Here is a 27658-nt window from a genome sequence, read left to right on the forward strand (position 1 = left end):
AGGTGAGCAAGAGCCAGGTCATTAAGAATTTCATGTGTCATCCTAAGGAGATTGGATTTTACAGTTTAAATGATGGGGAGCCAGCCAGTAAAGATGTTTAAGTAGGAAAATGGCTTGCCTTAACATTTCTCAGAGTGTTAGATATTATTAATATTATATAAAAAGCTTTGATATAAAATAAATTTGGGAAGTCCTGGATTAAACCAAGTTGAATAAATTTCTGTTCTGGACTTCTCAGATTGTTTTCTATGCTGATACACATTTTAAATCCTCCAAAAGGGTATATGTATGTGATATAATTTGCATTAATTCCCAGATTTGTTTATCCTGGAATCCTTATGTTTAGGGACTGTTAAAGAACATATTTTAGGAAATGGACACAGGGGAGACTAGTAGCTATGAAACCTCTTAGCAATTTGTTTCAATAGCCTAGGCAAGAAACACTGAGGGCTTGAATCAGAAGGTTAATGGTGAGAAGGGAGGGGCAAGGGAATAAAGTTGTATCTCTTAGAGCACATTCTCCAAATGTGGTGATTTATCAATAATTTTAAAAGATAATGTCATGATTTGAGAGTTGTTACTGCCCGATCCAAAGACATTAGGGCAAGTACTGTGAAATGTGGTTTGAAACATCTCTGACAGAAGGTAGACAAAGGAAAGTGCTGCTTTTATTTTATGTTTACAACACCACCAACTGGTCCCAGGCTCACTCCTCTTGATACCAGACACTGTCCAGGGCGTGGCATGAACTAATGCACTTGATGATGAAGGGACAGCTTCTAGACTGGACGTGTAAATACTTGTTAAATACTGAGCAGATAGACGGTGGTATCATAATAAGGTAACAGACAGTGTTAGCATTGGGAAGATTCTCATTTGATGTGGTCATGAGTTAGAGTTGCTGTGAAGAGGAGAGCACCTGTAGGCCGCTGGATATGTGAGTTTGTACAGCAGATGATTTGGGCTGATCCAGCTCTCATTTCACGTGCTATGTCTCAGTTGCTGCATATTTTAGGGGTTTCATGTCTCTTATGAGATCATAAAATACTAAACTACAGGATGAAGACACTGCCATTCTAGTTCTTACCCGCATTGCAACTTCACATGTCAGTTACCCTTGTCCCTCTACAGCTCCTGATCACAGGCTAATCACTCTGAAATCACTTCTGTGGATTTTTTAGACTTCCGATTTTAGGAATATTGAAATATAGGCCATTCACCTCTAAATGGAAGCTGCAGTTGCCTCAGCAAGTATGAGGAAGATCCTCATTTGGCAATGTTTGTCACTGCTTTGTTAGTGTACTTAGTGAAGTCATTGAGTTAATAGTTATATGTAACATGTTTTGGTTTCATTTATTTCAAGTGTGATAACAGTGTTCCCTTATTTTATTTACAGCTCCAAAAGGAATTCTTCATTTGTCTCCTGATGTTTATCAAGAGATGGAAGCCAGTCGCCACAAAGTAATCTCTGGCACCTCTCTAGGCTATTTGTCACCCAAAGATATGAACCAACCCTCAAGCTCTTTCTTCAGTATATCTCCCACATCGAATAGTTCAGCTACAATTGCCAGGGAACTCCTTATGAATGGAACATCTACAGCTGAAGCCATAGGTTTAAAAGGAAGTTCTCCTACTCCCCCTTGTTCTCCAGTACAACCTTCAAAACAACTGGAATATTTAGCAAGGATTCAAGGCTTTCAGGTATGAATTAAAAGCAAAAACAAAAACAAGAAAACAGGTTCATTAGCCCGTCCTTCATCTCTATCCATCAGAAAGCTCATTCTTGCCTGCTAGTGTGACCTATATGCCAGTTATAAATTACTAGGGATGCAAAGGACAGAAAAAAAAGAGCCGTATGCAGATGCCTCATTTCCTTTTATTTTCATTCTCTTTGCTATCCTTTTGCTGCCTGGCTCTCCTCCATTTTCTCTCTTCTAACTCTTTTTTTTTTTTTTTTTTCTGTTCTGTCTTCCAGTTGGTCTTGATTGGGTGCTCTATCTCCTTACTGTCTTCCACAAACAAAACTTCTGCCTTCATGCATTTGGTATTAGTACTTAGCACTAAATTCTCCCTCATTTTACAGTAAGGTTGAGTTTTTAATGATGACTTTACTTCCATAGCTGTTTTGAATTTAGCATTCTATTGCTGGTAATGATTCAGGTATATCATTAAGGTACAACATCCTAGAAGTTTATTATCTTTGGAGTGAAGTAAACATGTTCTAGAAGATGACATACTTTCTAGTTGCTTGAGGCACAAAAACGTGTTATTTGTTTTACTGGATCACATTTTGAACCATCTAGGGTTGTACCTGCCTCAGATGAAACCAGCAGTTCTCTTTCAGGGGGTGGTCTAAACTAGCTCAGAGCCCATGTAACTTGCGTATGTGAATCTGGGGATGGCAACGTTTTTTCTCCTTTTTATTCTTTGTTCCCTTAAAAAAAACCCAATAATCCTTTAAAAAAACCCAATAATGGATAGAACTTTTAAAAAAAATTGTTAATTCTAAGAAGAGGAAATACCTGTCTTCTGGTTTCTTTGTTGCCTTGAAAATCATGTACTGAACTGTAACTGCTGACCCAACTGGATGGCCAGCAGCATGCTTGTGCGTAGAAAGAGTGTATTGCTCCCTCATACTCCACTGTTTTCATCCCCTTTTCCATCTTAGTCTTATTCCTTAAGACCAAAAACTGTAATTTCCTTTAGAAATGCTCTAGAAGATCTGTACTGTGTGGAATGATCATGTATTTATAAGAATTTTACAAGTTTAGATATATAAAATCAGAAAGAAGATCATGTGTTTGGGCAGGTATTTTGCATGTTTTTTGTTTTGCTTCACAGAAACCTGATTCTTTCAAATCTATTGCCAGGTAACTGTAAGTGTTTTTAATTAGACTATTAATATAAAATTAAAGAAGCTGTTACCAATTATTGGCTCTGTCATCTGAAATTTTAAACATTTAAAGTGAAATTTTAGGATTTGTGTATGTTATTTACCTTAAGAATGACAATAAATCACTGTTTAAAATAAAGACCTTAATTCATACAGTTAAAATACTGGACAAAAAGCTAAGCAATTTTTAGTTCTATCTATAATCTGCATAGGACGAACTAGAATTGAACTGTGATGCAAAGAAATTCACTGCTTTACAAACTAGTCATTTAGAAATGTCTGAGAGTAACACTGCATTTTTATAGAAACAAAGCACAAATTACATTTAAGTGCTGAATTGATTATATTTACGTGGAGGTGTTGCTATGGTAGATGTAATTTTGCTGCCAAAAGAACTACTTAACTTTTAAAAAGAAAATTTGTATTCATTTGTTAATTCTTGGCAATAGCAATAATTTTAGAATATCTTTACTTCAGTCAAAATGTAGAGTCTGTTTCCCTATTATTAGACTGACTGCTCAGATGTTTTAAAGCTTATGCTGAGCCAATATACTCTTATTTACGGACAAGTTAACATTTCCAAATTTGTTTACTATGCTTTTTCCATACTAATGAATATAAACAGATGGTTTTAAAACATTACTGTGCTTCTTTGAGAGTTGAATGAGCTTGGTATTGCTGTGAAATATTTTGTCTCTGATGGATTACCACCTGCAGCTATGCAGTGAACAGCATCTCTGTGGGAAATGGCTTAGTGCTCTGTCCTGTCAGGTGCATAGAACATCTACATGATGTCTAGTAGAAGGCTATTTGTGGTTAAGATTGTTAAAGTCTGTTCTTTTTCGGAAACTTTCTACATGGTAGAAAAACATATAGATTATTTCTATTCCTTAAATGTTTCAGTTGGATGTAGTTTAGAGATTATAGGGCCAATTTATTATGGATTACATGCTATTGTGTTATTTTTATTTCTGAAATTTAAAAATAATAAATTCTTTTTCTGTGTTTCTAGGTTAGTACTTTTTAAATTTTGTTATTATACACTGACTAGATATTATTGCTTACTGAGTATTGTATAAACCCTCTGGCCTTCCTTGCCCATTGAAATTTGAATTAAGCCTACAAAGAGACATTGTATGTTACTGCTCACTATATTGTATTACAAAGTTAAAAATATATTAGTATACTGAAAACTAAGTTGTTTTAACTTAAAATTTTTTTTCATTATCCAAACTACTGAAATTTATAAATTTATAAAGCCTGTCTGCTTACCAGAATGTAGGTATTAAACTCACATCCTTTGCTTAAATCTACAAAATAATTAAAATTATTGTACAGTTAAAGTTATTATTAATAAAGCTGACTTCACAGAGCAGAATGTGACTGAACACTTGCACATTCTCAGTAATTCTTTTATCCTTGCTTGGTCTCACCTAGAGTTCTTATCACATTTTAGATGCAAGGTTCTGGATCTCTGTCATAAATGAATATTTTGCTTTCTTGAAGTCTTACTGAGTGTATTTCAATTAACTTCTTTAAAAACTTAAATGTTTCTATTGATTGTCTTATTATTTTTTAGAAAAAAGTGAGTTTTATGTCACTGGTTCTGTGAACCTCAGATTTTTTCCAGACCCCAGTTAGTACACTTCTATAACTTCAATGCATTTCATAAAAACTCATTTAAAGTGATAGTCATACCATAGTTTTTCAGATTTGAGACTAATTATAATGCCAAAATGCTTCAAAATCATTCAGCTTTTTAAAGAAAATTATTATGGGAGAGACATTCTTGAAATGCTGTGCATTTGAGCTGAAGTAGAAGACTTTGTTTTGTTGTCATTTATGTTAGTCTAAATTTTCACATCTTTAATATGTTTCCATACTAATTACATTAGAAACCTCTTTGTGTAATTAAATATAAGCAGTTCTTTTGTCTTTTGGTTCTGCTACCAATTCCCATGTAGGGGGTAATTCCTACGTAACACCAAGTAATTCTTTGGATACCAACAGGCTGTCCAATAATCCAACTCAGTTCTGATACTTTCTAACTGGAGATAGCATCAGACCCACAGGTTAAGGGTTAGTCCCACAAGACTGCCTCCCCCCACCTCCCACCACCATTACCAACACCTTATGCATTTCAGGCACTGGTTGCAAGTCCAGGTTGTCACCTGTACTTCTGACCAACCAGTTACAAGTCAGAGGTTCCCAAGACCTCCTTCTCAGGTTTAATTAGCTAGACCCACTCACAGAACCCAAACACTTTGCTCACTAGACTACCAGTGTATTGTGAAAGAATATAACTCAGAAACAGCCAGATGGAAGAGATGCATAAGGCAGTGTATGGGGGAAGGGCTGTGGAGCTTCCATGCCCTGTCCAGGTGTGCCGCTCTTCCCAGATTTCCACGTATTCACCGATTTAGAAGCTCTCTGAAAACCCTGTCCTCTTGGGTTTTTATGGAGGCTTCATAACATAGTCATGATCAGTCAAATCATTGGTCATTGCCAGTTGACTCAACCTCTAGTCCCTCTTCCCTCCCTGGAGGTTATGGGGGTAGGTCTGAAAGTTCTAACTCTTGAATCACATGGTTGACCCCGCTGGCAACCAGCCGCCATCCTTAGGTGCTTTCCAGGAGTCACCTCATTAGCATAACCTTTATCACTCTTAACATTTAGGAAATTCCAAGGGTTTTTGGGAACCAAGTGCCAGGAAAAGGGTCAAAGGTCAAATATATATTTCTTATTAGAAATCACAATGTCATACTTTGTTTAAATGAATCATGAGAAAAATGGCTAGATTGGAAATGAAAATGAATTATTTTAATAACTTATCCTTCCTAGGTGGATTAATTTCAATTTGCTATTCTGTGCCCCTCTTTGTGATCTTCATCCATTAAACAGTGTTGATTTTGAAGCTTTCAGGGTAAAATATGATAAACTTGGTTTGTTTTTCTCACATAAAGAATCACTTAGTTGGTGTCTTAGTTAAACCATAATTAGTTTATTTTACAAAGTCACAGAGTGTTTTATAGAGGGGCTTTTCATTATTGTAAGCTTTAGATGTTGGTAATATTTCCAGCAGATGAGAATGTTAGAAGGCTTTGAAATACCTACTTAAATTAAAAACTTTTTTTCAAATACAATTCAAACTTAATACATTTCAACTGATATGTCTCCTTCTGTGAAGGTTAATATTAATTAGAACAGGCTTCTTTTATAGTTACAGGCTTCTTTTAAACACTTGTTTTTAACATATGACATACAACATATTTTAACAATATAACTTTAGTGTAGATTACATTGAAATTGGTTATGTAGGGAGGGAACTGGCAAATCTGAAAATCGACCTTTTTCCTTCATCTTTTTCTTACCTTCCCTATGCACTTCTTGTAATCTATATATTTGTCAGCAAATGGCTATTTACAGCTTTTTTTTTCTTTGAAAAAAATGAGGGTTTTTTCCCCAAAGACCAATGTAAGTAAAACTTTGTAAGTTTCTAATAGAATATGGAGAAAGAAACCATGCATATACATAGAGTCCCCCATTTAGAAATGTGATTTTGCCCCATTTTAAATTTATCCTTAAAACATAACTTACTTTGTCACTTTTGAGCTAAAATTTTCATCTACGCTGTTACACAAAGGTTGTATGAAGTGATGAGAAATTAATCAGAGTACAATGAGCAAAACATTTGTGGGTATGGCATGAGATCTATAGATACTGCTCTGATTTTGCAGTCACTCCTTAAAAATCCCTCTTCAGTTTGGCGTCTGCTCCTTCCAAAACCTTGGCAAGATTAGGTTAGTATTTGAACTCTCCTGAAGGCTTGGTCTTTCTATAATACTCCTAAAATTCAGGTTTGTTCTTCAATTGGGCAGCACAAGTTCATGCAAATTGTCCTACTGTCTCTGGTATCCTGAAACCTTGAGATAATTGGCCAGACCCCCAAGGTATACAAGCTACATTATCACGTAACTATATTTCCATAAAAACCAGCGATTCCATAAAAACCTGACTCAAATCAGGTCCTTTTGCTGAAATTTCCAACTGTATAAGGGAAAATACTGTGCTTGAAGAAAAGAAATACTGATGCATATGAAAACATACTGTGATGAGTACCAGTAATACAGGTAAGAATCAAGCAGGCCTTGAGTAGAAAAGTCCACTTTTACTACATAAACTATTCAAGACCAAGTCCACTTTCAATCACTACAGATTGTAACCATGGAACTCAAAAGGACAAAGACACTCATTTTGAGCCTTGATGCACCAGCATATACATAGTAAAATAGACAAAATATTTCAAAGAAAAAGTAATATGTAATCACAGAAAGAGCAGTTTCTACCACAGTGACTTAGATGTGGATCTGAAGTGAGCCACTGTGGTTTGGAAAAAATGGCTGTTGTTACGTATCCTCTCCAAGTAAAAATATCTATAGCTTTTTCTGTTTGTATCAGAAGAGATTTCAGCTCAACAATGAGAATTCTATTTGGAATTAATTTGAAACTCAAGTCTTTAAAGAAAAATTATTTTTCATCTAAAAGTGAATTATATTTCCTTTTGCTATAAAAGATTGGCAAAGATGTGATTTTCACTTAGTGACATCAGATTAATTGTAGTACCCATCAGGTGCCCTCATGTCAGGCTAGCACCTATGCTCATTCTAAGTCATGTTGAAATGATTAATTCCCTCTTTCCAGCATTCATCCATGTCTAAGATACTTTTCATGAATGACAGTTACTAAAATAACACATGTATCATTCTTTTCTCACTCAGGACAACTCTTGAGAAAGAGAACAATATACAGAATACTGCATGTAAAGGATTTCTGCACACTGAAATAAACTACTCTAACATACCAGGGGCATGCTTCATTTACGAGATATATAGGTAAACAAGGAAACAAAACGGACATTTATTGACTGACTCTCATTACATATCAGATAGGGAAGTACTCACATACCTTCTTTTATGACATAAGTAGAAATGCATGGTACATTTTGCTTCTTGCTTACAAATCTTTACTTTTAAGTCAAATTATTGTATAGTGTTTAAAGACTGATCCCCAGGAGGAGGACCGGTTTGTGGTGGTGGTCCATGGCCTTCAGGATATTGTTTTGCTTTAGTCATAGATTTTGTTAATACATTTATTTGTGCTCTCAACTAGATACACAACTGATACACAAAATTTAAGAATTTTGACTCTTTAGAGCTAGAAGTAACTTTGGGATTTATCCTGAGGTAAAATTTTTTAATATAAATACACATTTGAGGAGCTACACAAGTGTGTAAAATACCCTATTACTAATGTAGTTTACTCATGTCTCCACATAGGATTATTGATTAACTTTAAACCTTGACAGATTTTAGGTTCTGGAAAAACCCACCATCTTAACTTGGTCACATCAAGAAAGCAGATTTAACTGACAGAGATAACAGTATTTTAAAAGCTTTCAAAATACTTTTTTCTATAGTATTGTCATTTTTTCAAGTGTAGGTCCCAAATCATGTCCTAAAATGGAACATTTGAAGAAAGAAGGACTACTGTTGGAAACAATACAGAGCTTGAAACACTTATTAAAAGAGAAAAATGATAGTACATCATGAATAGGTTTCAATAATTTCAGTATGTATATGAAGAATTAGGTGAATATGAAGTTAATCTGACTATAGGTGTCAACCCATTGAATACTAGAATTGATTTAGCTGAAGAACAGGAAATGGAACATTTGTTTATTCACCCTGGATAAGTACCTATACATGCTAGGTAGTATGCCAGGTGCTAGACACAGGAGGAGTTACAGTCAAGCTGGGGAGAGATGGCTAAATGAAGTCAACATACAGAAAACTGATCACTATCACAAATCAGTCCTATCTGGAGGGATCAGTATTTGAACATTATACAATAGTTTGGTAAAAATAATGAAAGATTTGTAGCATGCTGTATGAAATAATGCATGTAAATTGCCTGCCCCACATAATTGTCAAAGTGTAACTTACATGTTCATGTGAGGTATGGTTAACCTTGTCAGGAATTATGAATGGGAATGAGCAGTTCTGATTGAAGGTTAGGGAAGAATTTATAGTAGACCAGACGTTTAAAGTAAGTTTTAAAGAATACATGGAGTTTTAAGATAAATAAGAGGAACAGAATTGTAGGTAGAAGCTAAGTGCTGAAGACACAAAAGGGCATAGTGTTTTAGAAAATTTGGGAGTTTGAGTTTAGGTATTAGGCTGAGAGACTTATTCTTAAAAGGTTAGTGACAGTTGGTTTGGGTTTTATATTTTAGAAAGATAATTCTGTAAGCAATGTGAAGGATGAGCTAGACAGATAAGATTTGTAGCAGAAGAACTAAGCAGAGTAGTTTTGCATGCATCCAGGATTGAATTAAGGCAGAGCTAGTAGACACAGGGGCATGGGGCTCAGGTACTGCTGTCTAAGGTGCAATCGTGAGAATTATTTGACCTTTTGCGCTGATTTCTGTGAGGATGCTTTCACTAGCCTGGTCATGGGGAAGGTAGATTAAATGTGTGGAAGGATAAATAGAGGGTATTTGAGGATAAATATTCTTTCAGGAATTGAGAATGAAGTGAAGTAGAAAGATAATATGAAAGTGACATGTTTTAGGCAAAGTTTTATTTTTAGTATGGGTGAGATGAAAAAATTTGAGAAGCTAATGAGTTCCATTTTAAACGTAGAATTTGAGTTGCCCATTGGACTTGCAAATGGAGCTATCCAATAGGCAGTTGTAAATTTAGCATCTGGTGATCAGCAAGAGCATGGACACACAGATTGGATAGTCATCTGTATATAGATGTAAGTGAAGCCATGTAGTTGAAATTGACCAGGGAAAATGGGCAGTGGCCTAGGAGAGAGAATACTAATGTAAGGTATTAATTTGTTTGTTAATGCAACCAGAATGTGTTGGCAGGTGCTCAAATGATGTTATCCTAAAATAACAATTGCTTGGATATTTTGAAATTAATTATGATTATGAGAAGTATGAGCAGTGACTTAGCGCCTCCAACTGTTATGTCAGAGATAACTACTTCTCAGGTGTTTCAATCAACTTTATTGAAGTATACTATACATAAAATAAAACATACTCATTTTAATTAGTTGGGTGAGTTTTGAAAAAGGTGTACAACCCTGTGACTACCACCACAGCCAAGATGGGAATGTTTCCATTACTGTGAAAAATTCCCTGGTGCCTCTTTATAGCTTGTTTTCCTCACCTCCCATGGCTCCAGGCAACCAGGATATCCTTTTTGTCTCTAAAGATTAGTTTTGCCTTCTCAGGAATTTTATAAAAATGGAATCATACAGCATACATAGTTTTGTATCTGGCTTCTTTCAGTCACTGTAATGTTTTTGAGATTCATCCATGTTGTGTATATCATTATTTTGTTCCTTTTGTTGCTAAGTACTAGTCTACTATATGGATATACACTACAAACTGTTTATCAGTTTACCTGTTGATGGACATTTGAGTTGTTTTCAGTTTGGTGTTATTATGAATAAAGCTGTTAATGAATGTTCATGTACAAGATTTTGTGCACACATGTTTCCCATTCTCTTGGAAAAATACCTTGGAGTGCAGTTGCTGGGTCACATGGTAAGTGTACATAAAAATTTATAATAAACTATCAAATTCTTTTTCACTGTGTTGTATCATATTACATTTCTACCAGCAATGTATCAGGGTTCCATACACTGATGTAATTAGTTTTATTCTTAGGGTATAGTATACATCATTGATCATATTTTAATTTGTATTTCACTGATGACCATTAACAGGAGCTTCTTTTCATGTGCTTTTATTGGCCAATTATTTATTTTTTGAAATATTCACAGATTTTTTTTTCATATATTGTGTTATAAGAGTCCTTTTTATATTCTGGATACAAGTGTGTTGTATTGCAAATATTATCTCCCTGCCTGTGACTTGCCTTCTTATTATCTTAATGACATCTTTTGAATAGTTGAAAAGAAGCTACAATTTTGATAAAGTTCAGCTTTCCATTTTTTTTCCTATGGTTTGTACATTTTTAGTCCTAAGAAATCTTCGACTACAAGATTGCAAAGATTCACTCTGGATTTCTTCTAAGTGTGTTACAGATTTTGCTTTTATTTTTAATGCTAAAATGCATTTAAAGTTTATTTTTTATTTATAGTATGGGTAAGGGTTGAAGTTGATTTTTTCCCATAGGATAGCCAGTTATTTTTGCACCATGTATATAATGTGTTGTTTTAGTCTAGTTGCTGTTGAGAGAACTCTTATTTATCTTTGGCTTTCACCAATTTGGGTGTACTGTGTCAAGGAGTGTTTTTAATCTGCTTGGGATTCATTTAGCTTCTTAGAACAATAAGGTAATGCTTCCTACTAGTTTTGAAAAGTTTGTGGCCTCATTTTTTTGGTTCCCTTTTCTTCTCTCTTCTCATTTTGGAACTCGAAATCTTACACATTTGTTGGGCCTCTTGATACTGTTCCACAGGTCTCTGAGACTGTTTATTTTCCATCTTTTGGATCGTGTAATTTCTGTTGATTTGTTTTCAGCTTTACTGATTCTTCCCTCTGTCCTCTCCAGTTTGCTGTTGGGTCCACATAATAAACTTTTCATTTCAGTATTATGTTCTGTTACCTAACATTTCTATTTTTTTTTTGTTCTAGTTCTTAGTTGAGGTTCCATAATTGTATACTTAAGCAACCATACTTTCCTTAAGTTATTTGGACATCTTTATAATAGCTGCTTTGAAATCTTTAGTCATCTAAATCCAGCATCTGGGGCCATTAGGAGTAAATTTCTACTGCCTTATTTATGAATGTAGTTCACCTTGTTCTGTTTTTTGCATGTCTGTAATCTTTGTTTAAAAAATTGAAATTGTGGATAATAGGTTGTAGCAAGTATGGATCATGTTTTCTTCTTCAGATTCTTGTTTTTTGGTCTAGTACTCTGTTAAGTTGTCCAGAGTAAAGCCATGAGCTTTGCCTCTCCTGTGGTCATGCCCACAGTGATGCCTCCACTTACTTTCAGCTTTGAGCAGTGACTTTCTTTCTTGCAGTCTTCCTAGTTGCTGTGTAATTACTTGGAAAGAAAGAGTTTATGCTCAAATTTTAGAGCTCACCCTCTTTGCCTTTCCTAGCTTACATTTTTCCCCCCAAATTTCTGGGTAATGTGTTAGTCCCATGTCTGCTTGATATTCAGACTGGTAAAGCTTTGGCTTTATGTTACTTTTGCTGTGTGTTTCTTAGGGACTACACTCAATCAAAAAAGTAGCAGACTTTCAAATTTCAGTGGATTCCTTATTGGTCTCTGCCAACTTTTATATCAGGTTCTCTGGGGTCTTCCCTTGTATGTATTAAGTTTAGTGGTCAGCCAGCGATTTGGGTAGATTTTATATTTTTCAGACTTAGAGCTGCACCACTTCTGAAGCTCTCTTACTTCTAGGATTTCTTCCCTCATTGTCCTCCCTGAACTCTTTCCTGTGCCACTTCCAGCTGGTAAGGCTGCAGTTTTTGACCAGTGGGACTACAGGAAATGGGGAATGCCCTCAAACAAATAAACAAAAAAAAAACCTCATAAATTCAGAATTCTTACTCCATATAGTTGTAGTCTTGAAGGGAAAATTCTGTCCTGGTGTCTTCCTGCATTTGATCACATTCCCATGCCTTCAAATATTTTTTCTTTTATTCCATCTACATTTTATGTTCTTATCTACAAAAGCCTTTATCAGTGAATTCATTTTTCCATTACTGAAAGCTGGAACTTAACTAATTGTTTTTAAAGTCTACTGAGTTGGAAAATCAGTTTATTAATTACTAACTGATAATCTTTTGACATAAGCCCTAAGAAAATAATTCAAAATATGGGAAAAGCTATAAGGACACTTACCACTAGGTGTAGGACCCACTCTAAATCCACAATGGTCTCATCCCAAGATGTTTGACTTCATTATATCTGCAAAGACCTTGTTTACACATAAGTTCACATCCAAAAGTACTAGACACTACGACTTGGACATATCTTTTGAGGCCACTATTGAACTCACTGTATATTTATTGTTTTCTGAAATAAGTATATTGCTTTGATCAAATTTTGAAAATTGTTGGCAATTTTTATTCAAATAAAAGTTTTGCTCTTTTTTCTCTCTCCTCTCCTTCTGGTACTTCATATACTGTGTTCTTTTTATATTGTCCCAGAGATTCCTGAGGCTTTATTCATTAAACATTTTTTTTCTTCTCTGGACTTCAAATTGTATTATTTCTACTGATCTGTAAGTTTTGATCACCCAATGAATTTTTTTTTTTTTTACTCTGGGTATTTTCATTTCTAGAATTTTCCTATGATTCTTTTTAAAGTTTCTGTTTCTCTGCCAAGATTTCTTATCCATGCACTCATTACAGACATATTTCCTTTACATCTTCAAGGACAGTTATAATAGGTACTTGAAACACCTTTCCTGCTCATTTCAAGATCAGATATATTGGATTTGGATTCTGTTGATTGCTTTCAACTAAGAGTATGAATCACCTTTTCCTGTTTATTCTAGGTCAAGAAATTTTGGATTACACCCTGTTGTAAATGTTAAGAGACTCTGGATTCTGTTACATTCCTCTGGATAGTTGTGAGTTTTGTATTCTGATGCAGTTAACCACCTGAACTTGAACTCCAAACTTTGTGTTTCATCTTAAACTTTTTCTTCTCTTAGCTTCTGGTATAGTAGTCTCTTCTGGCTCTCTATCACCTTCTCTTTCAAATGCTGCAAGGAAAAGCCAAATAGAATTGGCTTTTTGGTGGTTACTGCTCCCTGTTAGTTTCAGAGGAAACTTTTTGTAAGGAAGTGAAGACAGAGCAGAAAGTTCAGGTAGTGGTAGTAATACTGTTCTAGAATAAGAATAAAAATAGCTAAAAAAAATAATCTGTAATAGACAGTGTTTGCTACCAATTTGGGTTTGCAGCTAATGAAGCAACTTAATTCTTCTTAGCTTTTACAAATAAGGTAGCATTTATTTACTAATGTTACTTGGTTAAAGTTTCTTGGTCTCCATTGCTAGGCTTCCCATGCATAGGCCTATATTATAATTTTTTCTCTGTATGTAACTAACTTAAGGGGGAACTTTAACTCCATTTTGTTATGCTTTGGATATTGTAATTTTCCAGGCTTTTATGCCATAATTTTTTAAAGAATATCTTTTTTCCTTCCTGTATCAGAGGTTGAAAGTATCACATTGCCCAGTGACTTTATTTTCCTAATGAAGAGAAAATATAGTCTCCCCTGATTTCCTTCTCTTGTGTTTGAAGATTCTTTTAGTATAAGATTCTGATACACATAGAAAAACTTAAGGTTATGTTATTTTCTCTACTAGGCTGGCTTCTTTCAAGTCTCCTTTATTTTGAAGCACTACAAGTTTTCTTTTCTGTTATAAATTGCCTTTAGAAATACACGTTAGATTTGGAGAAAAGTAGAAAAATAGTACAGAACTTAATATTAACAATTACAGCCATAGTATAATTATCTCTACCAGGAAATTAACAATGATACAATATTATTAACTAATCTACAGATATTATTCAAATTTGCCAATTTCCCTACTAATGTCCTCCTTCTGCTCCAGGATCCAGTCTAGAATCCCAAACTGCATTAGTTTGTGATGTCTTTTTTAAAGTCTCTTCCAGTCAAGTGACATTTCTTTAGTCTTTCATGATCTTGACACTTTGAATAATATTGATTACTTATTTTTTAGAAAGCTCTTAAATTTGGGTTTTTCTGATATTGTCATGATTTGATTGAGGGACATTTTTAGTAAGAATATCATAGAAGTGATGTTGCACCCTTCTTAATACTCTATATATCACTCTGTTTATAATATAATTGTGTTAAATATTTTCCCTACATAACATTAAGAACCACATCAGACAGTGTAATAATTTTTGCTTCTAATTTCAAACATAGTTTAGAAAATTTGAGAAGGAAAATCTACTGTATTTACCAGCACTTTTACTCTTGTTTTCTTTCTTCCTTCCTGAAAGTGTTCCAAGATTCCTGCTTTTATCCTTTCCTTTTTGTTTCAACAACTTACTTTTGCCATGCTTTTAGGGCAGGTATGCTGGCAATGACTGTACTCTTGAGTTTCTTTTCTTTTGGGAATGTTTTGGAATCCTATGCATTCCTTAAGGATATTTTTGCTGGATATAAAATTTGGGGTTGGCATTTATGTTAGCACTTGAAAAGTGTGCCAATTCTTTCTGACTTCATGGTTTCTGATAAAAAACTCCTGTCAAATTGTTTTACCTCTATAGGTCGAGAGTTGTTTCTCTCTCACTGCTTCCAAGATTGTGCTTTGTCTTTAATTTTCAGAAGTTTGATTATGATGTGTGTTGGTGTGGATTTCTTTGTTTTTATTATTTGTTTTTTTCTCAGCTTCTTGAGCTATATCTTTTACCAAAATATGGTAAATCTTCAGCCAGTATTTCTTTAGATTCTTTTTTAGCCCCAATCACTGTCTTTTCTCCTTCTGGGACTGATGATACTCTGATGATCTATGTTATGGTCCCACAAATCCTTGAAGTTCCATTGATTTTCCAGTCTGTTTTTTCTGTGTTCAGATTGAGGAATTTCTCTTTTTCTGTTTTCAAAGCCCCAATCACTGTCTTTTCTCCTTCTGGGACTGATGATACTCTGATGATCTATGTTATGGTCCCACAAATCCTTGAAGTTCCATTGATTTTCCAGTCTGTTTTTTCTGTGTTCAGATTGAGGAATTTCTCTTTTTCTGTTTTCAAGTTCACTGTTTCTTTGTTCTGTACATTGAGTTTTTAATTTTGATTATTGTATTTTTCAGTTCTCAAATTTCTATTTGGTTCTTCTTGTATCTTCTATTTTTTTGGTGTGAGTATATATTTTTTCATTTGTTTCAACTGTGTGTGTAAGCTTTTTGAAGTATTTCTCTAATGGCTGATTCATTTAAAACATCTGTCATCTTGGTTTTGTCATCTCAGGATTGTCTTTTCTCATCCATGTTGAGACTATCCTGGTTCTTGGTATAATGAATGATTTTATATTGAATCCTGGGTGTTTGGGGTATAATAAATCTGTGTATCCTCTTTAAATTCTGTTTAGTAAGCCTCTTTTTGTTGTTGTTGTTGTTGTTGTTAATAAAGGGATGAGAATTTATTGGCACTGGAGCTCTATTTTTAGGCACATGGTTGAGAACCTCTCCTGTTCTGGGAATAGAGCTGCAGCCCCACAGGGCTGGCAGTGGGACCCGCACGTGAGTCTCTAATTCTGACTTGTCCATGAATTCTAGATTCTCCCAGCTGGGATGGCCAGCAGGTTCTTCTGTCACACAGACGCCATATTTCAGTGGGGGCCTCGAGTGCCCCCACTGTTGAGAAGGCATCTGTGGTACATGTCCAGGCCAGGGAATGAGCACTGGGGTGGTGGATGGTCGATGTCTGCAGTAGGTGAGGTCTGGCATAACTGGGGTGTTTGCTGACTTGAGCTGAAAGAAGAGTAGTCCACGCACCTTCCAGGAATCCTCCCCAGATGTCTGTGGAATCTTCAGGTTGTTTTGCATTTCTGTTAGCACTCTTGAAATTAGCTGTTTTTGTGCAGACATCTTTTTCTGTTTGGGATTTGCTTCCTTACTATGTGCTCCAGGGCAAGGAGAGCTATTTGGATCAAAGGGTGTACACCAGTACATTCAGCATTCCAACAGTAGCTTCCAGAACATTCACTGTTCAACTGGCCTTCCCTGAGATGTCCTTGTTATTGTGAGATACAAATGTTGGCTCTACGTCACTTGCCTTAAGAGCTCTGGAGGCTGGATGTGTGAGATCAGGGTGCCCATGGTCAGTTCCTGTTGCGAAGCTGCTCCTGGTTTGTAGAGTCAGTCAAGCACTTGCAGGGTCTCACTGTGTCCTCACATGGGGGAGAAAGAAGGAGGGAAAGAGAGAAGACAGTAAGAGATTTATTTTCCATTTCTTATAAAGCCACAGTCCTTTCAGATCAGGGATCTACCATCACATCCTCATTTAACCTTAGTTACCCCTAATCACCCCCTGCCTCCAAATACAGTCACAGTGGAGGGGGGGTTAGGGCCTCAGTGTATCAATTTGAGGGGGTTATAATTCAGCCCATAGCTCTGTGTGTGTGTGTATATATGTGTGTGTGTGTGTGTATGTGTATGTAGATATACATGTTTGTATTCAGATTGATAATACTGATCCACAGTTCTTTGGAAAACTTGTAAATGTGTTTTGGACTTTGGAACTTCTGGGATTTTAGAAAGTGAAAATAGTGAATATACCATATATTGCATAACATCCAAATACCGTTTTGTAAGCCTCTTTTGACATTTCATTAGCTGGGGAAATAGGAGTGCTGCTTTTTTAATACCAGGTATGGGTAGAAGTTCACTTTCTCCACTTAGCTTCTGTTGACACCCTGTTTGGTGGGGGGATATGTCATAGCTGGATGGCATGTTAAGTCCTGACCCTCCAAATGCCCTTCCTGTCACCACCTGAATGTGAAGGGTTTTGGTGCCTCATTATCACCAGATAGAAGCAAAAGCTTAGGAATCCAGCAGGGATGAAGGTCTTGACTCCCCGTTCAAATGCTCTGTCATCACCCCAGTAAGGGAGTTGAGTTACCTCATTTCAGTCTGGCAAGGGTGGAAGTCTAGGTTCTCCAACTGGCCTTTGCTGTTGGGAGTGGAGGTTGGTCCACCATTTCTTCCATGTTACTTGGCTGGAGTAGGGTCGTTACTGTCTAAATGTTTTGTATTTTGCTAAGTTATTCCTTTTCTGGCCCTTTGATTAGAGACAGCAGGCCTTCTTAGTGCTTTTTTCTCCTGTATCCGTTGTATTTCCAGGGTGCTGGTTTCGCTAGCACCTAGTCCAGATACGTAAGACAAAAAGAAAACCCAGGAATTCACAGTGTTGTTTCTTGGATCTTGAGATCCCTGACTGGTCTTCCTCCTCCACTCCACCTTTCTGAATTCTCTTACGTCTGTTTCATTTTGTTTGGAGGCAGAAGTCATAAATGGCCTTTTCATTGTGAATGTAATTATATTTTAAATACAAATATAATATATTCCTAAAATTGTAATTACTGGGTGGAGAGCAGGGTGTTCCAATATTTTAGTAAAAAAATAATAATAATTAAATGCTGTTATATTTTAAAAGAGTATATAATGAAAGGATTTTTATGGTTTTGCCTTTGATGCCCATTGTTTGAAGTGATAGTACAGTGGAATTCTAATGCATGTAATGCAGAGTTGGTTGGCTGTGTTGGGAGATGATTTTGTATTAGTTTAACTTTGGTGGTGTACTGACTGCCTATATAACTGCAATTTTCTTTTGACCTAGGAAAAAATCTTCCTTCTTAAAAAGTTATCTTTCAAAGTCCTGTAGATTTAATGTGGCTTGTTTTACATATGTAAGTAAATATATGTGGATATGTCAAAACATGAGTATAAAGCTACATTAACGTGTGTGTGTGTGTGTGTGTGTGTGTATTTTGCATACTGATTAGCTGCCTCCTTAGACCTTCATTGGCATAGTCAATGAAACTGAAAAGCAAAGAACAAAGATTTAGGATTTGTCCTGTACACACTCATCATTTAAAGCAAGAATGCAATTATCTCCCTTAACAATACTGAAAATCAATCTGTTGTTGCATTTGTTAGATAATTTTTATGTGTGACTTATACTACAAATAAATCCATATGTCTGCTAGATTTTCAAAGTAAGATTTTAAGTTTAAGTCTGTAATTTTCAAAGCTTATCCCAAGCATAGAATTTCTAAAAGAGAGAATAGATAATGACAAGTTGAGTCTCAGTCTGTATAATGTGATTTCATTTATTCACTTATCCCTTTAGAGGCATTAATGTGACAAGCATATTGCATGTAGAGTGAAACAGATTACTCAAACAGCAAAAACACTGGTACATGACTGAGCATGTTAAATATATGTTTACATTTTAGTTACAAAGGAGTTGATTTTAGTTATGAAAAGGATTGGGAAAAAGAGCTTTAGAGAAAGTCAGTGACAGGCATTATCCTAATGTAATACTATTCTTAATAATTGTACATCTTGACATATCTTTTATTTTGTTACATGATTATGGGGGTATAATAAAATAGTAATAAGAAGAATATCTAATATTTATTTTAATGTTAACCAAGAGCCAGTTATTGTTCTAAGTGCTTTATATGGAGAACTCATTTTATTACATATAAATTAACTCATTAGTTAGAACTAATGTAATGTAGATCTGTACTCTTGATGGTAGTTGACCCAAATAAGTAGATGATTTACATGTCATCAAGTGATCTAAAAAAGTAGTTGAAAAATGTTTAATACCAACTTAATCTACTTATTAGGGCAATATTTATCAAATACTCATGCTGTGCCAAGAAAATGCTATTTGGGGTGTTAATAAAGACTTAGGTCTGTTGTACATGTAGTGTGCAGACTCTGCAAGAATCTAACATGTTTTGAGAATCCTAAGTTTTATAGTTGAAACAGTTGCTCTTTATTTAGCTTCTTGCCATCTACTCCTTTGTGCAGTAGCTACGATGAGGTGGGATAGGTAATCAGACATTTTCTTGATATTGTGATTGTGTTAGGTATCGTGTAAGAATGTGCAGGCCTTTATCTTTCCTTAATGATTTAAAGAGCAACTTCCTTTACATAGGGGGTCTTTCATACCCTCCTCATTTTTGTCCCGCAGGGGTGACCATTAAAAACAGCTGACAGACAGGCAGTTAACCAGTTCCCTGCTGAGATTAGTAAAATATTTAGTAGTCCTGCAACATCAAGGAACTTCAGCACTGCAGGAAACAGTTTGATTCAGCTTATTTTGAAGGTAGGGGGTAGGGAATTTTAAGTTTTCATTTGGATGGTCCCTCATATTTTCAAATGAGTGTGAAAAATTCATAGCTTTTTATGTAAATTGTTCTGAGGCTTAGAGTGTTTTTCTTTATTTCTTAAATTATATGAATAGTTGTGATTTATGTGCCTCCCCTCGGAAAAGAAATATCTAGACTGGCAGAATCAGTATCAGAATACACAATTACAGCATCTCATCTGGGTTTATGCAGTTACAGATCTTTACAATAAAAAGTATCATAGATTTGCAAATTTCAAAGGAAGGCACATTGTTTAATTTACATGTATGGAGATTTCTGACCCATCTTTTAATGGAACAATTTTTGTAAATCCATGAGAAAGAAAAAATGTCAATTTATAGTAGTTGATAGTGTTATAAATTCAGAATAAATGCTACAACATTGTAAAAATCAAGATCAGCTGCTGACAGTGTCAAGAATAGCAAAATGATATGATTTATAAACTGATGTCAAACTTGGGAAATGACTTCTGTTATATTCTAAAATTATCCTTGTTTTTCTTTCATCAAAATCAAGGTCCTGTGACACTGGATATTGGAATTTTTAATGTTGTGTTTGTAGAAGCACAGTCTTGTAAATGAAAGACTTTTCCCTGTTAAGCCTGAAGGTACATGTATTATAGAACATGATGGAATTGTATTACCCTGATTATTTCAGCCTAGTGTTCTAGAATTCCTGACTTCTGTTATTGCTTTGAATCATAGGAAGCATTTTTAGATTGAGAGGGATGAATTTTGAAATGTCATTCACACATTATTTTTTTTAATTCACAATTATTTGAATTCTAATATTTTTATGTGTAAGAAGAAAATATATACCTGCAGAGAGTCATATCAAACTTGTTTTTATGAGTGAGTGATTGTGTTAAGTATAACTTTTTCTTTAAGGCCTTTTTATCTCTATATTACTACTTTTTATTTAATTTGAAATTGTGTCCTAAAGCAATGGTTTCCTAAATTTTTCTTTTATCTGGTTTATTGGGCAGTCTCAGTGCAGTGAAGGTACAAATATGGGGTGATTTTATATTTCTCCAGCCATTTGATTTCCTCCATTCTCTGTCAGATCTCCCATTTGGGCTCCTTTATGATATGTTTGGCAAATTCCATCGTTTTCTGGTTACCTTTAGTTTTTAAAAAGTCTAGTCCACTTCACCATAAAATTCCAAGCTCCTATCCCACTGTCATTTTGGCTCAAGACACTTGGAGGAGGGAGGGTGTACACTGATTTCTTTCTCTCACTCTAGCAGCTTTGAATATTTATAGTTGATGGGCTAGGCGCTTGCTCTGCTTCATACTCTGCTTCTGTTCCATGGCCCAACTCCTCCGACATTGGGGAACTTGTCGGGAGACTCAGGCAAGGGAAGATGCCACACTAGTCTCGCTTCATCCCCTGCTGGTTCCCATGTAGATGGTGTTGCTTTTCGTGAAGCAGTATTCAGTTCCTCCCAATTCCCTCTGTCCCAGAAAGGAAGCCTTGTTTCCTTTGGGTTTTACCAGAGGTCCATGTCCCTGACCCCCTCTGTTAATAGGTGTCTCTTTGGTTGGCCTGAGTAGCCCATTGGCTGCTGAGATTCTCTTTCATTCCCTCCAAGAGCCATGGAGATTTGGGGTGAGAACGTCTCCCTTCCTCCATGTTTGTTTTCAGGTTTGCTGTGTGCCTAGGAATGTTTCAACAGGCTCTCTGATATCTCCAGACTCAGCGTCTGTATTTTCATATGTTTCAAACTGCTAGAGGCATACATTAGACTCAGTCAAGATTTCTTTTCAGAGGAGGCCTACAGGTGTAATTCGCAGCAAGCTCACTGCGAGGGAATTAGATGTTGGCTTCCCTTTCATATAGGCACTCCCACTGTATATCAGCTATTTTCTTAGAGCTGCCCGACTCCCTGGCAACACAGTGTTCCTCTTTAGGCTGACAGTCAAGGTGACTCCCTTCTACTTCCCTTCCCTCTCTAGTTCCTCTGTGTTCTTTATGGTTGGACCAGTTCTGCAGACTCTTACTAAGGAGGTGGGGGACAGGGCAGTTGGCAGTTTTTTAGAGGTCTTTTTGTCATTGACTGGGGGTCCTGATCTTGATTCTGTAGCAATATGAAAAATCCCTCTGGGATTAGGTGGTAAAAAGCGCAGTGACTTAAACCAAATAAATGTTTGTTTTCCTTTCATGTAAAGGTCCATAAAGCATGCAGTTTAGAGGTAGGGTGATGGTTTTGTTCCATGAAGTCTTGAGGGACCCACGTTCCTACCAACTCACTACTCTACTACCTCTTAAGTTTCAGCCCTTGTCCTCATAGTCAAAGATGGTAATGTCCATGTTCCAAGCAGCAGGTTGACAAAATGGACAAGGAAGAAATGCAAGATCTTGAAGTCTCTTTTTAAAGTTTCCAGGAAGCTATCACAGAATTCTTTCATTTACATTCTACTCTATCATATGGCTAGTCATAGCTACAGGGAAACCTGGGAAATGGGGTCTTTATTCTGAGCATTCGAATGCCCAGCTAAGAATTACTGTGTAGAAGAATACTGGAGTACTATTCGCAGTCTGTCATAGTCACTGATGCTCTGATATTTTCTTTGTGCAAACTTGGTATCTTTATCTTTTGTATATGAGTTATATGTGTACACTAATGTTGAATGCCTACAGAATGCATAGAATTTTATAGGGTATTTCAGGCTCACAATATGCAGTTAGAAGAAAAGTTTAATTTTTGAGTAGTAGTATCCAAGCCACTGACAGAAATGAAGGTTGAAGTTTATGTTTTCTGCTGGAATTGTCTTGTCATACTTCTGTCCATTCTAATTTTCATTTCTCTAGAAGAAAGACTAAACTGCAGTAAGTTGGCTGACATATAAGCATGTTCACTATCCATTTGGTTGTTTAGGAGAGTTTCATGCCTTTCCTATAGACTTTCCATTGATGTCAAAGGGTGATTATATTTCATTTTTAAAAGCATGTTTTATAATAGCAGTATATCAGATATAATATTTTAACTGTGCCATAAATGGCTGTGAACTGAAGCTGTTATGATGTCACCATTTATTGACTTTTTCATAAACCCGTTATGTGATGTTTCATTTTCCCTCACATTTAGCTGATGCATAGTAAACAACACTTCCACACTGTTGAGCTCCTGTACACTGAGTGGCCTTTTAATTTGTTCAGGAGGTATAGTACATGAATTAGAACCATTGTCAAGTCTTTTCTCCAAATTAAGTTGGAAAAAAATATTTTTATAATAAAATCTTTAAAGTTACTTTAGAAATAAGGCTTTGTATATTGACTTTATATGAACTCTAAAACTACTTTTTATAGATTCCAGGAAGTTTCCCTGCTTCCCGGAAACTGATAACCAATCTTCACAACCCTACCAGTTTTAAAAAGTTGAATCATGAAACCATTAAACTGGGATTCATAATGTCATTTTCAGTCAGATCTATATTATACATGACAAAATATATGTGGACCATAATCTGTGATAGTTATATGGATATTACACAGCTATTAGAATTAAACCTCAGGCAAGAAACTAATAATGTGTTTTAATTTTCTTCCTCAGAAATTCAAGATTTTCACCTAAGCTTTTACCTTGAATCTACACACATTTAACAAATTGGGCATGTAGTAGCTAATAAAACCAAATTTCCCTGTGATATAATTAGTAAGAATCCCATTCTATAGGCATATTTTCATTAATTTGTCACAAAAGCAATGCTATTTTTACTTTATTAGCTTAGGATTAAAATAAACACTGCTTGAAAGAAATTTTTTGAAAAAAAGTAGATAAATGGGAGGATGGAAATGTTCCCAGGGGGAAGATGAACTCACGCTTCTGATTTATCCCATTTACTTCTGATATGGAGCATCGTACATGTGGTTTTAATAATGGTTGGTTGTATTTGAACTGAAAGAAAAATGGTAACTTTATTTTGGTCTGCACATTACAAATCATCTCAGTTTAATTCGATTTGATTGTAATGTCAAAATTTCAAGCTGAACATGATATAGTGAGATACACACACACACACACACACACACACACACACACACACATACATTCAACAGTGGTTTTATAGAGGCCATAATAGAAATAGAAGAGTGTCACTACCAATTAAGTCACAGTCACATACACATAGAATCACAGATGAGAGAAACTCAGGTTGACAAAGTTCTTTTGGAATAAAGTGAACTTTAACTTACACTTACCCTTGAGTTCTTTATGCATTATGCATTATGAAAAGCTGAACCATAAAGATAGTTATAGCTGTTGTGAATTTTTCTATTGCCTTTATTTATTTTATTTTGTTTTTATAGCTCCAAAAATAAATGTATCTGTTGCCTTTAATAAAGCATTTTGCAAAGCACTTCTTAAACTCGTGAAACTTCAAAGGTACTTAAAATGGAAGTAATAAGCTTTCCATAGATACTGGAAAGTCCTGATAAGATTTTAAATATTTGAGATTTGTTCTGCATAAATTATCTGAATTTGTCTTGAAATCTAGACCCTTTGAAAAGGACCTATTGTATCTGGCTCCTCCTTACAAGTGGTGTTCAGCAGACTGCGTGTGTTCTGTTATAGGTTCACTACTGTGATAGACAAAGTGGCAAAGAGTGTGTGACTTGTCTGACATTAGCCCCTGTGCAGATGACTTTCCATGCTATTGGAAGCTCCATTGAAGCCACCCATGATCAGGTATAATGTGCCACTGCCATTTTGCTGCATTATGGTCCAGCTAAGAAATCAGTGACCATCAGAATGGAAGCTCTGTGTACACATACAGCTTGCTTTCCCTAATATGTAATGCACCAGCACCATTTGCTAGACCTTTGAAAAATCAAAAATGTTTCTATTGGGAAACTGTATTTTAGGAGATTTAAATTATTTTAGACTTCTGGTTTGCAGATTATTAATTTATGAATTATATACAGAATTCTCTCATAAGGATGAAATAATTACCCTACAAATATTATTTTTATAGTTATATATGGGAGGAAGAGTTAATGAAATACTGTAGATAACCCTGGAGTCTCACTGTCCTATATTCATTGAGTCCTGTTGAAGAGCTTAGTATTCTAGAGTGTATCTAATGTGGACTTTTGGAACCATCAGCTAACTACCATAACTTAGGATATTATTAAAATGAAGTTCCAGTGTTTTTCCTGTTAAAGTTTTATTTCTGAAATAAAGCTAAAAATCTGAAAAGTACATTTCTTAATAAACAAATCCCTTTGATTGTGTAGATGGCAGCTTGAAAATATATACCCTGTTTTTAAGATAATGCATATTCTCAATTAAAATAATCATCAGAATAGACTAAACTATAGACCCGGCCATTGAATTTCTACTTTGGAGTCAAAATAGACATACACAGTTTACTGTATGACTAACCAGCTATGCTTTCTAAATGAACTATTTACATACAGAACATCCATAACCCACTTTGATTTCCCCCTCCCAGTAAGTTTGAGGACTTCTAACAGTCTTGCCTTCCTAATCGATTTTCCTTCTATCTTAGTAGTGCCCTCGCATGAAGACAACACAAGGGCAGGGCAGTCTGTCTTCTGAAGCACATGGTTTATTGTCCAACTCAAACAAGATCTTGGAAAACATTCTTAAGGGCACACCTCTCTAGTTTATGATGTCTCTGACTTTGTGGATTTCCAGTCATCATTTATTGGTTGGTGGTGAGGTATTATGGTGTTTAGGAAAGAGCGACTAATTGGTCAGAAAATCTGAGTTTTAGAAACTGACTATGGTGTAAAGTAGCTGCAGCTGCCTGGGTGGCTCTGTCTTCTCTTTGGAGCTCTGTTTCCTGGAATGTTAAATGAGGGAGTCAGATTAGATGATGTATTATAAGATTTCTTCCAATGCTACCATTTTGTGATTCCATAACTGATCTTCCTGCTCCTGGTTGAATAAGCCCAACCAATAATAAACAGTTAATGGCATATGGATCTGGGCAACAGGTTAATGATCATTCCAGTGCTTCTCAGAGTTCTGCACTGATGTATGCCCTAGGTGCTGAGGGGAATGCAGCAGGAACCTGAGGGATGTTACCTAAACTAGCTTATAGAAAGTATTACATTTCTCTGTATAAAAACTGTAACTTACCCATATGCTAGGTGCCAAGGTAAGAATGTTAGACATGGTTCCTGGGTCCGGTTCTCACGGACTTTACAGTCTAAGAACTTCACCCCTTTGAATATTTGCCAAGAAGTATAGTTACTGCTGTATCCAACTATAAATCCATTCATGGGGGAAAAAATGGCATGCACAGCATGAGATAGCCATCCTGCAAAAGTCTTGCCTCAGGCTGAGCCTTAGAGTGCCTTAGAAAACCATACACCTGAGTAAAGCAACCCACTGTTGGCATCAATGCTGCGGTGAAAGAGCACTGGACTGGTAATGGAGAATAGGATCAAACTCAGATTTGCCATGAGCCAGCTGTGGCACCTTGTCTCTTCACCTCTTGGAACTTAACTTGGCTTCTTCATGAATAAAATAATGAGGCTGCTTCAGGCTTATGCAAGGGTACTCAAAGTCCCAGGCTAGTGTTAGCCCATAGGCCACCTTTAAATACCAGAAAAAAGGTGCCTTATAGCTGTCCAAGTCTGCAGTAACTACAGTGCACAGTGCACAGCCTGCATGACAGTACATGGTGGTCTTATACTACATCTATTTAGAATGTCAGTTTTACTCAGTGGTAAGTAAATAAGGGTATTTTTATATTAATGCCAATACAACTGCATTATAGATGATAAATATGCATGAAATCTTAAGATAAAAAAGAGACTCTTAGGAAATGTGTCAAAGGTATGGATGGACAAATGGATAGATGGATAAATGAATGGAGTTATGCCTGGAATGATCATTGTGTATACCAGACACACTGTTTTGGTGGTCTCTGATGTGCTAAATGGGGGTAGTCATGTGATCAGTGCTCTCCCCTTGTACTTGGATAATTGTGCCCCTGAGGAAAGAGATACAGAGTAAACCTCTACTCCACATCCTCTTGCTTTTCTACATTATGTTGCCATTACCCCTTCCTTATACAGACTCTTTGTCTAATAAAAAGGGATGCCTTCACCATACCAAAAGTATAAACCTGATCTCATGAGTTAGAAAAGATGGACCACTAAATTCTTTTTCACCAGTTAATCTGCAAAACACTAGAGAACAAGAAACATTTTAAAGCAGGGAAAATTATAATCACTTAAAAAATGTTTTCTATTTTTTATTCATTTGAACTAATGCAACTGAACAAACAGAATAATTATTCTGAGCAAAGAGTGTATAGAATTTAGAGGCAGTCCTTATGAAACTCAGGTTCTTACCTATGTAAAGAATAAAGTTGAGAAGGGAGGAGCACTCTAGCCTTAAACCTTTATGACTTTTTTTTTTTTAATTTAACTCTAGTTTGCTCAGTGAAGTGGAGACTAAAATGTGTTACCCAGTACATTCACTCACTGTTTTGAAGAGTAGCAGGACAGGGATTGTTTAGTGAAATCTTTCTATTAAAGGTCAGTACAAATACGTGGAATGCTCAGGGGAGAGATTCCATATAATCTGTGCACTGATGATGTCCAAATGTGTGGAACTCTTATTTCTTCCCTTCCCCCACCAAACCTGTCCCTTCCTCCCCCGATCTTTTCCTTTTTCCATCCTGGCAAATGACACCACCATCTTCCTTGTTGCTCAAGCCAAACTCCTTGAAACATCCCTGCCTCTCTCCTCCTCACATGCTACATCCAAGCCCAGCATCTCTTCCTCTGAATACATCACTGATCTGATCACTTTTCACCACCTCCAATGTTGCCATTCTGGTCCCTATCATTTTTAACCCAGACGCC

General features: G+C 35.8%; 1 protein-coding gene across 21 annotated transcripts in view; it reads left to right on the top strand.

Moving 5' to 3' along the window:
• STAU2 (staufen double-stranded RNA binding protein 2) overlaps positions 1-27658 on the top strand; it is a 344484-nt gene that overhangs the window by 199225 nt on the left and 117601 nt on the right. For 16 of the 21 annotated variants that reach the window (XM_036886315.2, XM_036886314.2, XM_057497970.1 and 13 more), the window contains 2 exons: positions 1397-1701; positions 24387-24500. In XM_036886315.2, coding sequence (XP_036742210.1) covers positions 1397-1701; positions 24387-24500 — 419 coding nt within the window. Of the gene's footprint in view, positions 1-1396; positions 1702-2841; positions 4282-24386; positions 24501-25323; positions 25342-27658 lie in introns of those variants that run through there. The other 5 variants (XM_036886318.2, XM_036886320.2, XM_057497973.1 and 2 more) reach the window with 3 other exon arrangements.

Source organism: Manis pentadactyla, chromosome 3, assembly GCF_030020395.1.
Source record: "Manis pentadactyla isolate mManPen7 chromosome 3, mManPen7.hap1, whole genome shotgun sequence".
In the NCBI taxonomy this organism is placed as follows: Eukaryota; Metazoa; Chordata; class Mammalia; order Pholidota; family Manidae; genus Manis; species Manis pentadactyla.